Below are 13,176 nucleotides of genomic sequence, written 5' to 3'. Positions count from 1 at the left end.
AACAGTTTCAGTTTTAGCTAAAACTGTCTCTGAAACTGCCTATTAATTTGGGGGACTAAGTGTGATCCTTGAAAAATATTGTATATGAATTCCTAAGTATGTAATAGCTCTAAGCTCCATGACAGTAGCAGACAGTCTTTATTGAACATGTCTTTAAAATCATTTTAGACTTTGTTTTAAAAATTAAAACATGGAAGTGCAGAATAATTGTATAATACTCTAACAGTTTATTTCATCTTTACTTAAGAGCATTTAAAAGTTTGTGTAAGCTTCTGAAAAATCACTTTGAGAAAAACTGCTTGTCCAGCGGATTTACCATGTTCTGAATCAAAAACTTTAAAAATTACAAAATTATGAAACCATTCAAACATTGCTTTGTGTAATGTGCATTTTAAGGTTGCTATCTCAGATTACCATATCTCAGTATTTTAAAATTGAGCAGTTTTAAGCAACTTGATAGCATGTCTGCAGCTTTCTTTGCCCTCTTTAGTTGGCCTTGATGTAATAAATCACTGGAGATATTTTAAGTACTTCTTTTGTGAATGTTCTGGTTTGATATGTCGTAACAAAAACCTAATTTTTGTATACTCAAATCTATGTCATGTTCTTTACTGTTTCTGGCTTTGGTTTGATACAGAGCCCAGTTTTCTTCTAGTACCTAGTTTTTATTTTTTTAATATTAAATCTTTAGTCTGTCTATTATATGTTTGGCACTGTCTCCTAGTTTCAGTGCTGACAAAGTTTTCTTTCTTACTTTTGCTTTCTTTTGGTCGTTTTCTAGGAGAGGGGAGTTTTTTTGTTTTGTTTTGTTTTGGTTTTGGCTGCGTTGGGTCTCCGTCACTGTGCACAGGCTTTCTCTAGTTGCGGCGAGCAGGGGATACTCTTCGTTGCGGTGCGTGGCTTCTCACTGCGGTGGCTTCTCTTGTTGCGCAGCACAGGCTCTAGGAGTGCGGGCTTCAGTAGTTGCAGCATGGGGCTCAGTAGTTGCGGCATGCGGGCTTAGTTGCTCCGTGGCATGTGGGATCTTCCCAGACCAGGGATCAAACTCCTGTCCCCTGCATTGGCAGGCGGATTTTTAACCACTGTGCCACCAGGGAAGTCCCTAGAGGGGAGTTTTAAAGCAGATATTTCTCTGAAATTCCTTTTAAAGTTGCCTGGCCTTTAAAACCTGCTCTGGTTTAAAATGAAGAACCAGAAACAGATTGTAAAAAGGCTGAATTGTTTTGCAAAATGGAACAATTGACATATTACCATCCAGTCACCCAGTCAAGATTTGTTTTTTAGTCTCTGTCTTAAAGACAACATTAAGTTTTTCGAGAAAAAAGTTAGGTTTGAGGAGAAGAGTAGAAATGGTGATGATCAGTATAGTGGGGCTTGGCCATCTAAGAAGTCTTCTAAAGACCACAGGCACTGATTGATTTTCTACTGCATCAGTCTGCACACCCTACATCATATACAGCTTCTTAGAGAGAATTCTGTTTATAGTCTCTCAGCTCTGCCAATTAGCAGCATGGAGTCTTTTCAAAGGTAGTTAAATGCATGAATGCACACTGCCCCAAAGTTAGTAGCAGGTACTTACTAAATAGTGGCTGAATGGATTGCTGGAAACATTATTCCCTGGTCTGGGTCTTTTATATCAGACACTATGATAAAATGATATCAGAAGGGAAATTTCTTCAACTGAAATTTTAGTTCAATAGTGTTTTCCAAATGTTATATAACCTGTAGTTCATTTATAATTTTTTTAATTTTAATTTTTTAAATTAGCAGAGTAAAATTGACTTTGGGGGCATTACAGTTGTATGAGTTTTTTTTTTGGTATGAGTTTTAATATGTGTATAGATTTACGTTACCAACACCACAATTGAGACACAAAACTGTTTCTTCACCCCAGAAAACTCCCTCCTTGCTGCTTTATAGTCACAACCTCTTCATATTCCCAATCCTTGGCAACTACTGATCTGTTTTCTGCTGCAATAGTTTTGTCTTTTTCACTACGTAATATAAATTGGATCATTCAGTAACCCCTTTCAGATTGGTCATTTTCATTCAGCATAATACTCTGAGCTCCATCCAAATTATTGTGTATGTCAGTAGTTCCTTTTTAATTGCTAAGTGGTATTCCATGGTATGGTTGCTCCACAGTTTGTTATTCTTGTTCACATTATTTCCCATTTGTTAAAGCAGATATTGCATAATTTTTGTTGGAATTTAGAATTATCTAGTGGCATAAATGCTTTTGAAGAAAAGTTTTTCTTATTTTTTTTGGTTGAACAAAATATAAATTTGAATATAGTAAAAAGCAGAGCAAAGAGTAAATACACCTTTACTTACTAAGTAAGAGTGATGGCCAGCTTATTGCTGAATTTGATCAAGAATTTACATGGCTATATCATCCCAGAACTATATGGGAATTGTTAAAACAAATTTTATCTGCATGGGTTCTAGAGCAAAATCTCATGTTTCTAGAATGCTCCAGGAATTTGATTTATTAGATATGCTAGGTATCTGTTAAGTAGCCTATATATTGTTGTAGTTTGTTTTTAGAATACAGTAAAATTCTCTTAGTGCTGAAACACTACTGAATATAATTTCATCCTTTTTAGATGATTTAGGAGGTACCACAAGATCTTAAATGTGAATTATCTTTTGCTAGATCATTTATCATTTTATACTATCCTATGTGTAGAAGAAAAAGATGGTCATATGAGCTTTCTGGCTGTTTATATTATAGAAAATGCTTGTATTGTCTATAGTAGATGTTGCAATTAACAAAATAACATCCAGGACCAAAAAAAAAGTTTTAATAGTTAAAAATTTTTTTAAAGATCTTTGAATTTTAACCTTTTGGCAGGAGGGGTTCTTGAAGTTTTTGAATCAGGAAATGGCTTGATCGAAGAGTGTTTTTAGAGATCTGACTGTGATAGACTGGACAGACTGATGCCGGGGGAGCAACTGGGAATCAGGGCAGGCTATATACAGCATGAGTAAGCTGGTGACAGTGTGATCAGAAATGAAAGGACAGAGCAAGAGCTATTTTGAATGAATAAATTATGTTTCTCACTAAGTGACAAGATAAGGGATTAAACTGGGAAGTCATCATAAATGGCTCTGAGACTGGAAAAATGGTGGTAGAAATAAAGAACTAAGTGGAAAAATGGTGGTAGAAATAAAGAACTAAGTTGCTTATAGGAAGATTGAGACTGGAAATGGGGCAATTGAATCAGGTGTTACCCATCATTGTTGATCTTAGCAAAAAGCAGTTGTCAGTGAAACGAGGGGGCCGAAAACTAGATTAAAAGTAAAATATTCTGCCTTGAATTATCATTCATGTATTAGAGTAAGCAAAAGGATATTGGACTGATGCATGTTTGTCTTAATAACTTCCTAACCTTATTTTGCAGAAGTGGGACATAGGTCCTCACAAACCTTCATATGTCAATCTTTGTTCTTCACAGTGAATCATGAGTGGCAATAGAACTCTAAAGAAATTACCTTTTTTTTTGCTATAAACATCAGAGAGTGTTCTGTTTTTAGATGAGAGCACGTGTTGTGTATAAAATGATGTAGAAAGTAAAATTTCCTGGAGTCGGGATAGAGTCATCCTCTAACGTCAATTTTAAGTGGGTTTTTAAGATTTTGAATGTTAAATATAATAATTTGTATATTCTACTCTACTGCCACATTATAATGGATTTATGTATTTATTTTACTCCATCTTCTGTAATATCATTGGTTTACTGAAAATTTATACATCCTTAGGCTATCTCTCAGATATCATCATCATTTTGTAAATGTTTCATTATTTTTGGAACCTCTTTCTAGAGCTTTGATTATGTTCATTCCTTTCCCTGCAGATGGAAGAAAGCAGTATAATTTACTGAGAAAGAGACATGTCATAGTAATGATTCCAAGCCTTCCTTTTGATTGTTTTAGTGTATAGTTTGTTTAATATTTCAGTTGACGAAAGTGCATGATTGTCTTCAAGGTAAATTTGTGTGGTTTAAAGTATGGATCAACACATTTTCTGTTCATTTTCTTAAGAACAAATAGGTAGGAATTTGTATGTGGATGTTATAAATTTTACTTATAATTATTTAGAACATCAACAAGAGAGGGTAAAATTTGGTGGTACCTAAGGAAAGAATTCATGCAACATTAAAGCTCAAAATCTTAGGAAAATGGGATGGATAATAATATTTTAAAAATCTGGTATATATTAGTTCTCATTTTATCTACTTAATAAATGTTACAGTGTTGAAGACTAGACACATAATCACTAAAGAACTTCTCCTTCTTGAAAATGGTATAGTTCTACTTTAAATAAAACAGTGTATGAGTGATGGGAGTTTAAATGATCACATATGTGTTGCATAGATCCTAGAATTATGAGGTTCAGACCTTTAGCCCAATTTTGTAATGTATTCATTTTTGTGATTTTTGTAGGTTACTCTTTCTGGACCATATTTTCTCCATACACAGATGTGAGGTGTTGCTTTTGACCTTTCAGTCAAAACAACAACTCTAAAATATTATAAGGTCATTGGTTACTTATAATTCAGTTGAGAAAAATATATATATATGGTTCATATGGTTCATAAATACATATATTGACATAAAGTGACATTATTGTGATTGTATTATAATACCCTAGCTGCATATTTGCCATATATTTTACATTTTAAATAGAGGAGCCAAGATACTTCCTATATTATGGGCTAATATACCTTGATAATTAAATTAGGCAGCAATTAATGTGATACAGGATAAGTCTCTCTTCCTTATTTCTACCCGGCCAGTTAGTATGTGACTTGGTCTGTAACCTTAATAATGATGCTGTCTTTGATGCCCTAGGAAATCCTTTATCATTCCTTTACATAGAGGAATTGTAAGAAAAATCAACTCAAAATAATAAGTCTATCTCATATTATTCTGCAGTGTATCAAGACATGAGTGCTTCAAAATGCCATGTACCAAACGTTCTTTTGCCCCTCTAATTTTAGATTTAGCTCTTATTTAAAATGTTCCTTTTTTCCAGAAACTAGCACAACATTGTAAATTAACTATACTCCAAAGAAATTTTTTAAAAAAAGAAAAAATAGTTCCCTTTTTGCTCTGACCAGGTTATATAGCATAAAATTAAATGTCTATTAATTTATTCAGTTTACACTTATTGAGCATTAGTCTGTGTCAGTCACTGTGCTCTAAGCCCTGGGTTCTCCAAATTCAGAAGACACAGTGCCCAGCTTCAAGGAATTTCCAGTCTATTTGTTGGGCACACAGACATGGGAACAAAGAATTATAATGTGGGCATTGTTGTGATGGAGGTCTGTAGAGTGGTAGATTGGGAAGTGTGGACGGTGTCTGAAATGAGTCTGTATAGGAAGGCAAGGTCCAGGTCAGGGAGGGCCTTGAACACTATATAAAGTAGTTCAGATTTTGTTCTGTCATAAATATGAGGAAACAATGAACATTTTTTAACATCTTTTTTGGAGTATAATTGCTTTACAATGGTTAGTTTCTGCTTTATAACGAAGTGAATCAGCTATACATGTACATATATCCCCATATCTCCTCCCTCTTGCGTCTCCATCCCACCCTATCTCACCCTTCTGGGTGGTCACAAAGCAGCAAGCTGATTTCCCTGTGCTATGCGGCTGCTTCCCACTAGCTATCTATTTTACATTTGGTAGTGTATATATGTCCATGTCCATGCCACTCTCTCACTTCGCCCCAGCTTACCCTTACCCCTCCCCGTGTCCTCAAGTCCATTCTCTACATCTGTGTCTTTATTCCTGTCCTCCCCCTAGGTTCTTCAGAACCATTTTTTTTTTAGATTCCATATATATGTGTTAGCATACTATATTTGTTTTTCTCTTTCTGACTTACTTCACTCTGTATGACAGACTCTAGGTCCATCCACCTCACTACAAATAACTCAATTTCGTTTCTTTCTATGGCTGAGTAATATTCCATTGTATATATGTGCCACATCTTCTTTATCCATTCATCCGTTGATGGACACTTAGGTTGCTTCCATGTCCTTGCTATTGTAAATAGAGCTGCAATGAACATACTGGTACTTGACTCTTTTTGAATTATGGTTTTCTCAGGGTATATGCCCAGTAGTGGGATTGCTGGGTTGTATGGTAGTTCTATTTTTAGTTTTTTAAGGAACCTCCGTACTGTTCTCCATAGTGGCTATATCAATTTACATTCTCACCAACAGTGCAAGAGAGTTCCCTTTTCTCCACACCCTCTCCAGATTTTAATGTTTGTAGATTTTTTTGATGATGGCCATTCTGACCAGTGTGAGTTGATACCTCATTGTAGTTTTGATTTGCATTTCTCTAATAATTAATGATGTTGAGCATCCTTTCATGTGTTTGTTGGCAGTCTGTATATCTTCTTTGGAGGAATGTCTATTTAGGTCTTCTGCCCATTTTTGGATTGGGTTGTTTGTTTTTTTGATATTGAGCTGCATGAGCTGCTTGTATATTTTGGAGATTAATCCTTTGTCACTTGATTCATTTGCAGATATTTTCTCCCATTCTGAGGGTTGTCTTTTCATGTTGTTTATGGTTTCCTTTGCTGTGCAAAAGCTTTTAAGTTTCATTAGGTCCCATTTGTTTATTTTTGTTTTTGTTTCCATTTCTCTAGGAGGTGGGTCAAAAAGGATCTTGCTGTGTGAACATTTTTGAGGTAGAGAATGATATCGGAATTTTTATGTTGGGGAAGATGGAGAGGATAATGACTAGCAGCAGGAAAACTGTAAAACTGTTTTAGGCCAACTGTTTGTGGCCTGATTTAGAAAGATGGCAGTGGAGAACGAGAGGAAAGGATATATATATATATATAAATGATGTTTCGGAGGACCAATTGTTCAGACATGGAGATTGGTTGGATGCAGGGATATAAGGAAGATAGATAAATCTAAGATGGCTCCCATGTATTTAGTCTTTATACTGGGATAGATGGTGGTGCCATTCATTGAGACAGTGAACGCAGCAGAGACTCCTCTGGAGGGGAAAATGAGTTGTGTTGTGGCATGTTACGATGTGTAGATTTGTAGGTCTGGCATTCATGAGAGAGATCTGAAATGGAAGTATGAGGTATTAGATTGCAGTTGAAGACATGGGCATGGATGAGATTGTTCAGTTAGAATGTAAAGAGGAGAGGTAAGGGGGTCAGGAATGGGTCCCTGGAGTGGAGAGCAACAATATTTTAGGACAGTTGGAGAAAACATCCTGAAAGGGTACAGAGAACGAATGGACAGAGAGAACCAGGAAAGAGTGATGTGCATATACCAATGGAAGGTGAAAGAAAGGTAGTGTAGAGAGACTGCAGGGTAACTCAAGTTACTTCAAGAAAGTTTGAAAAGACAATAAGGACATGTGTGGCCTGGTACTAAACTATCCTATCAGGAACCAGGTGGCTTTTAGGAGTGTCTCTTTTCTTCTCTCAGTGGCTACATAATTTCTGTTATGGGACTTTGCTTCCCTTTGCACAATTGTTGTAACCTTGTCTCTGCTTTCTCTACTTGCTTATCATTTCCGCTCTGTCATTATTTCAACTGGATCGTTGCCCATTATGGCCTTTCGTCTCCCTCCTTGACATATAATCAAGACCTTTTAGATTTCGTGATTGCCTCATTTTCTTGGTATTCCTTACTTAAAAATGTGGAGAGAAGTAATCTTGTTAGTCTAGTTCATCATTTATATCAGGTCATTTCATAGGTGATTGAAGCCACCCAATCTGTAGCCTGGCCAATCACTTATGAAGTGCCCTGAATAATCTTGAAAAACGTATCCACTGTGGATTTCCATTTTTGGATCTGGGTAAATTCCAAATAATGGTGGATTAAGGAGTGCATTATAGGTGAGGAAATAAAGGTGTAAGGGGTTTGGTTCTGAAGGGAGTAACAGACTGGTGGCGAACACAGGATCAAGGAAATCAAGGAAATGTTTTTGTTTTATTTTGTTTTTTTAAGATGGCAGAGGTTTGAACAAAGGAGTCAATAAGAAAGAAATGGTTGAAATAGAGCATTTAATTTTTTAATTGTTCAAGTAGTGTTAAGGTGGCAGAAGATTCCAGAGCAGAGGAAGATTGATTAGCCTTGTATAGAAAGAAGGGTACCTCTCCCTCTGAAAGAAGAAAGGAGGAGTGGGGTGCAGATAAATTTGGAAGTAGGAGAACCTGCCCATTAGCACATTTTGAGAAACAGGCAGCGAAGAGAACTGCTGAGAAGAGAGGTAAAGACTTGCAGTAGCTGCTGAGGAAAATTCAAATAGGAGCCTAACAGCTGGGATATGAGGAAGTGATTTTTTTTTCCCCAGTGAAGCCCATATATAGGTTGAGGAAAGGTGGATGATTGAACTAGTCCAGAGCTGAAATGGACTTAACTTGTGACTGGGTAGGAGTTAATGCTTGTTTTATTATTATTTTTAATTTGTTTGGTTCAACTCTCTTTTTTTCTTCATTCTGGTCTTCTGTATTTTTCTTTTGCAGGTCTTGATGACTGTTTGCAGCAGTATATTAAGAACTTTGAGAGGGAGAAGATCAGTGGAGACCAGCTGCTGCGCATTACACATCAGGAGCTAGAGGATCTGGGGGTCAGCCGCATTGGCCATCAGGAACTGATCTTGGAAGCAGTTGACCTTCTGTGTGCACTGGTAAGGACATCATAAAACTGGTGGGAAGGGAAACTTTGCTTTTCTTTCCTGTTTTCTTTCCTTTAAAATTTTTTTCGTTTCTTCTCCTTCAAGCAGAAAAAAAAGATCCCCTCATTATCAGCCAACTGGATGTGGTGATATTTTCCTCCTTCATTGAATTTGATGCACTATGCAGGCCCAAATTACAAATTAAAGGGGCTTATTAACTCAATTGGTGACATTTTATTTAACTACTTGAAAAACTACTTGAAAACTCACCAAGGGAGTTTTCACAGAAGCATTTGGGATGTACGATTGCATACAATCAGTTATAAAGTTCATTTCCTTCTAAAAGTTTTGCTTTAGTATCCCAAATATTAAGTAATCCTATTTTAGAAAAACCATCCTTAAAATAATTAAATTATTTTAGTGTTCTTTGTGTATACATCAATGAAAATTGAATATTGTACATTATATGTCTACTTTTGTGTGTTAAAAGAGCAGTGCCTTGTCAGACAAGGGAAATCAATGTGAAAAGAATCCTGCAAGATTCTGATAGTACATTAGATATTCTGAGAGGAACATAGACTTTTTTTTCCCATGTTAGGTAAGATGACACTAACATGACTGGGGCTAGAGCCACAGTGAAAAAGAACATGAGTCTTATAATAATATGGGATTGAAATTTGACTCAGTCAATTACTGACATTTGTGTGCAAGTCATTTCACCATAGCCTTAGTTCTTTTTTAAAAAATAGAGATAATATTAACTACCTCTTGGTATTGGTGTGAAAAGCAAAGGAGATAGTGTTTGAATAGTGCCTAATTCTGTGCCTGGCACACAGTAGGCATTCACTAAGTAGTCACTATTATTAAGATGATGATGATTAATAATAAATGTGTAGATAATTAAACGTAATTCAGGAATCAGTACAGTCAGCACTGTGTGTGACAGATGTAAGTTCTAGTTCCTGCCATCTTGAAAAGCCTAGTGGGGGGAGAGTGACATATAAATAATCACAATATTATAGTATAATTACTAAAATAAAAGTATGAGCTGAGTATTAGGGGCACAGAAGTTTTGACTAAGATAAATGGGTTCATATTGCAAAAGAGGTGATCTTTAACCGCCTAGTGGAGGACGAGCATGTGTTCTAAGAGGTGGAGGAACAGAGGGAAGGAATTTCCAGGTAGATAAAACAGCACATACACAGGCACACAGAATAAGGAGCATGCCTGGTGTGTATGAAAAATGATAAACTATTTTCCCACCAAAAATAAGTGGGAAATAGTGGCCTAAAATTAGGCTTTAAAAGATAGAATAGGGCCAGACTGTAAAGTACCTTAATATCCTGATAAGAGATGAGTACTTCTTCATCTGGGCACTGGAGGACTATGCAAGAATGATCAAATACTTGCTTTAAAAAGGTAACTGATGGTGGTGAAAAGGGTGGAGTGGACTGGACATAGAGTGAAGACAGGGGAACAATTAGGAGGTGTTTAAAATAATCTACTTAGGCTATGAATAGGGCTTAAACTAAGGATGTGCAACAGGAATACAGAAGATCTGGTGACTAGGAGTAGTGAGTGAGATAAAGGAAGTTGAGGAAGATTCCATCTTATTCGCTGCAGAGATAGAGTAGAAGATCTTCCAATAATGAAGATAGGCAATAGCAGCAAGAATAGATTTAGGAGGGAATATAAATTGAGTTTTGGATTTGTTGAATTTGAGGCATCTCTGTGTTATCCAGAAAGAAATACTCATCAGACAATTGAATTTCTGAATTTAGAGCTAAGAAGTGGCTGAAGATAGAGATTTGGGAGTCTCAAGTATATAGGGATTGAATCCATAGATAGAGAGATCACCCAGGAAGGGCCTGTAGAATATAAAGAACAAAGGACACAACTTGACACTCCAGCTGGGAAGGAAGAAGGGTAGCCTTCAGAGGAGACTTATGGAGTAGTCAGAGAAGCATGAAGACAACTATGAAAGAGTTGTCACAGAAGCAATGGGAACTGTTATTTTCATTAAGGAACACCAATAATGTCATCAAATTTCACTAAAAGCCAATAGAATAAGCAAGGGGAAAAGAACTGATTGAAAATAGTTTTTAAAGAATCTGAAACCAGATTGGTTGAATAGTACCTCCCACTTACACATTTCAGTCTAACCTTAATTGTCCTTTCCTCAGAGATATTCCCTGATCACTCCCTCACCCTGGCCTGGTCTAAAATTGGCCCCCCACTCTTCCTCTCTTTCTTAACCCTCATCTCATTTCATAATTATATACTTGTGTGTGTATTTATTAGTTTAATGTCTGTTTCTTCTGCTAGACTACAAGCTATGTGGGAAAAGTGACATTGCTTATTGAACACCTAGTGTGTAGCACAAATGCCTGGCAATAGTAGATGCTGAATAAACGTTTTTTGAAAGTGGTGATGAAAGAGACTTGACATATTTTTCACATGATAATTTGGGGATCTTCTTGTTTCCTTATTCCTGAGATAAAAGAAATTAATTCAGACCAGAGCATGCACTTGCACTCTCCCTTATCTGAATCAGATTGCAGAAATCATGCCTGAAATAAAAGCTAGTACTCAGGGTAAGGTAAGAGTCCACAGTGTTTTTGCATACTGGTCTCCAAATATGAGTCAGAATCGCTATGAAGGTACAATATAAGTGGCTTGGAGATGGGTATCTGACCTAGCAGTCCCCTATTTGCCACATCTTCTATAATAGTAAAGTTGAGTGTGTCACAGCTTGAAGTCTAGAGTGTATGTGTCATAAGCAGGGCTTCTCTTAGATGAACCACTCACATGCTGAGCTCCACTCTGCCACTTTGAAGAAGGAAGTAAGATTGGTGATTACGGTACTACCTACAGATAGTCTAGACCTGTAGACTTTGGAGTTTGGACTGGGATAAGCTCTGCTGACCTAGACTTACTTAAAAGGATGGTATCAGAGATACAGACCACTGCCGTGCAGTTCTGGGTTTAAGCAGCATAGTGTTGCATCATTTTCTTGGGAAAAAGTAAATCAAAACATTAAATTCATTCTTTCTATGTTTATTCCCCAAGGAGGTCAAATATTAAACTTCCTTTTCACTGCTTCCTAATGGCTATACATCAACATGTTAAAAGTGCACATATCTTACAGTTTATGCACCAGATGTTTTCCAGTGAATATAAAGCAAATTTCCAAGCAGTGAATTCTGATTTACTTCTACATGCCGTTATAAAATCAGGAGGTGACATCCCTCTTCAGCAAGCTGAGCATCAGGAGTTGTGCTGTCGGCAATGGGGAACTATGTTTTGTCTCTTCAAAACTGTAATGTCTCTACTGACTCTTCTACTTTTTCCTACATCTACTGTATTTATTTCTTCTTTTAACAATTATATATTCATGCTCATACAGTGCTACCACAGGGAATACAAAGATTAAAAAGGCATAGTCTGTGCTCTTAAGATGTATACAGTCCAGTAAAGACAACAGTCATTAAAAGATAATATAGATTTATTTTTAAAATCCCAGGGGAGTGCAGAAGGAGATGGTGAACACTACTGAGGGATCCAGGAACTGTAAGTGGGATTTGCATTGGGACTTGCAGGATGCGTAGATGTTTGCCAGATAAAAAAGTTGGAGAAAAGTTATCTGGCAGAAAAAATATGTGTAAAGACAGAATTGTGAAAGAGTATGCAGTGATCAGAGAAAAATAAGAATTTTGATTTAGCTGCTGCAGAGTAGGAAGTGATGGGAAGAATGTCACCTTACACTTTGTATCACATTATAATTCTTTGGTTAGGTTTTTTGGTCCTTGATATACTTTCTGCCTAGTGATTAGCAAGTAGAGGATATTCAATTAATGTTATCTTACTGAATGAAGTTATCTGCCTTTCTCCAGAGAACTGTAATTTTTTTCTCTTGCCGACACAGCCTCAGACTCTGAAGTTTCTGTTCCTAAAATAAGGAAGACACAGAAAAATTACCAAATTCCTTTGTTTTTCTTGAGCAGTGGAATATTTTCATCTGCCTTGTCTTGAAATTAGTCCTGATGGGGAATAAATGTTATGGCAGCTGTTGAAAATCAAAGGTTTATTTAGTAACTTGTTCATTCATGCAACATATATTTATTAAGCACCAACTATACTGTTTGTACCATGTTATCCTAGAAAGAAATAAGCTTTTCATGATTTGGAGTTATATTAACTCTTTCAAGCTGTTATGCTACCATTTGGTGTGCTTCAATAGAGAGCACCTTGTATTAACTAAAATAGTAAAGCATAAATAAAATACATATAGTTTAATGTATAGCCCTTAATTTATGTTTTGACAGTGCACCTTTTATTGAGAAGTACAAGTGAATCATTTATGACAGGATAAGAACAGTTTGCATTTCATTCTTCATATACTTTTCATGTAATAGGTATTTTGTAGGAAAAAATTGATGCCTGCCATTGCTAGGATTTGTTTCTTTGCAACATAATTGCTTGGTTCATTCATCTCAAAATAATTCATTTCTAAAAA

The 13,176-nt window shown here is 36.2% G+C and overlaps 1 protein-coding gene across 6 annotated transcripts in view; it reads left to right on the top strand.

Annotated features, from left to right (window-relative positions):
* Positions 1-13,176, top strand: part of CNKSR2 (connector enhancer of kinase suppressor of Ras 2) — a 258,125-nt gene that overhangs the window by 44,731 nt on the left and 200,218 nt on the right. For all 6 annotated transcript variants that reach the window (XM_067724238.1, XM_067724242.1, XM_067724241.1 and 3 more), the window contains exon 2: positions 8,509-8,672. In XM_067724238.1, the coding sequence (XP_067580339.1) occupies positions 8,509-8,672 (164 nt within the window). The remainder of the gene's footprint in view (positions 1-8,508; positions 8,673-13,176) is intronic.

This window comes from Pseudorca crassidens, chromosome X (genome assembly GCF_039906515.1).
Source record: "Pseudorca crassidens isolate mPseCra1 chromosome X, mPseCra1.hap1, whole genome shotgun sequence".
In the NCBI taxonomy this organism is placed as follows: domain Eukaryota; kingdom Metazoa; phylum Chordata; class Mammalia; order Artiodactyla; family Delphinidae; genus Pseudorca; species Pseudorca crassidens.
The sequence above is the reverse complement of the archived record's forward strand: the minus strand, read 5'-3'. Positions and strand labels throughout refer to the sequence as shown.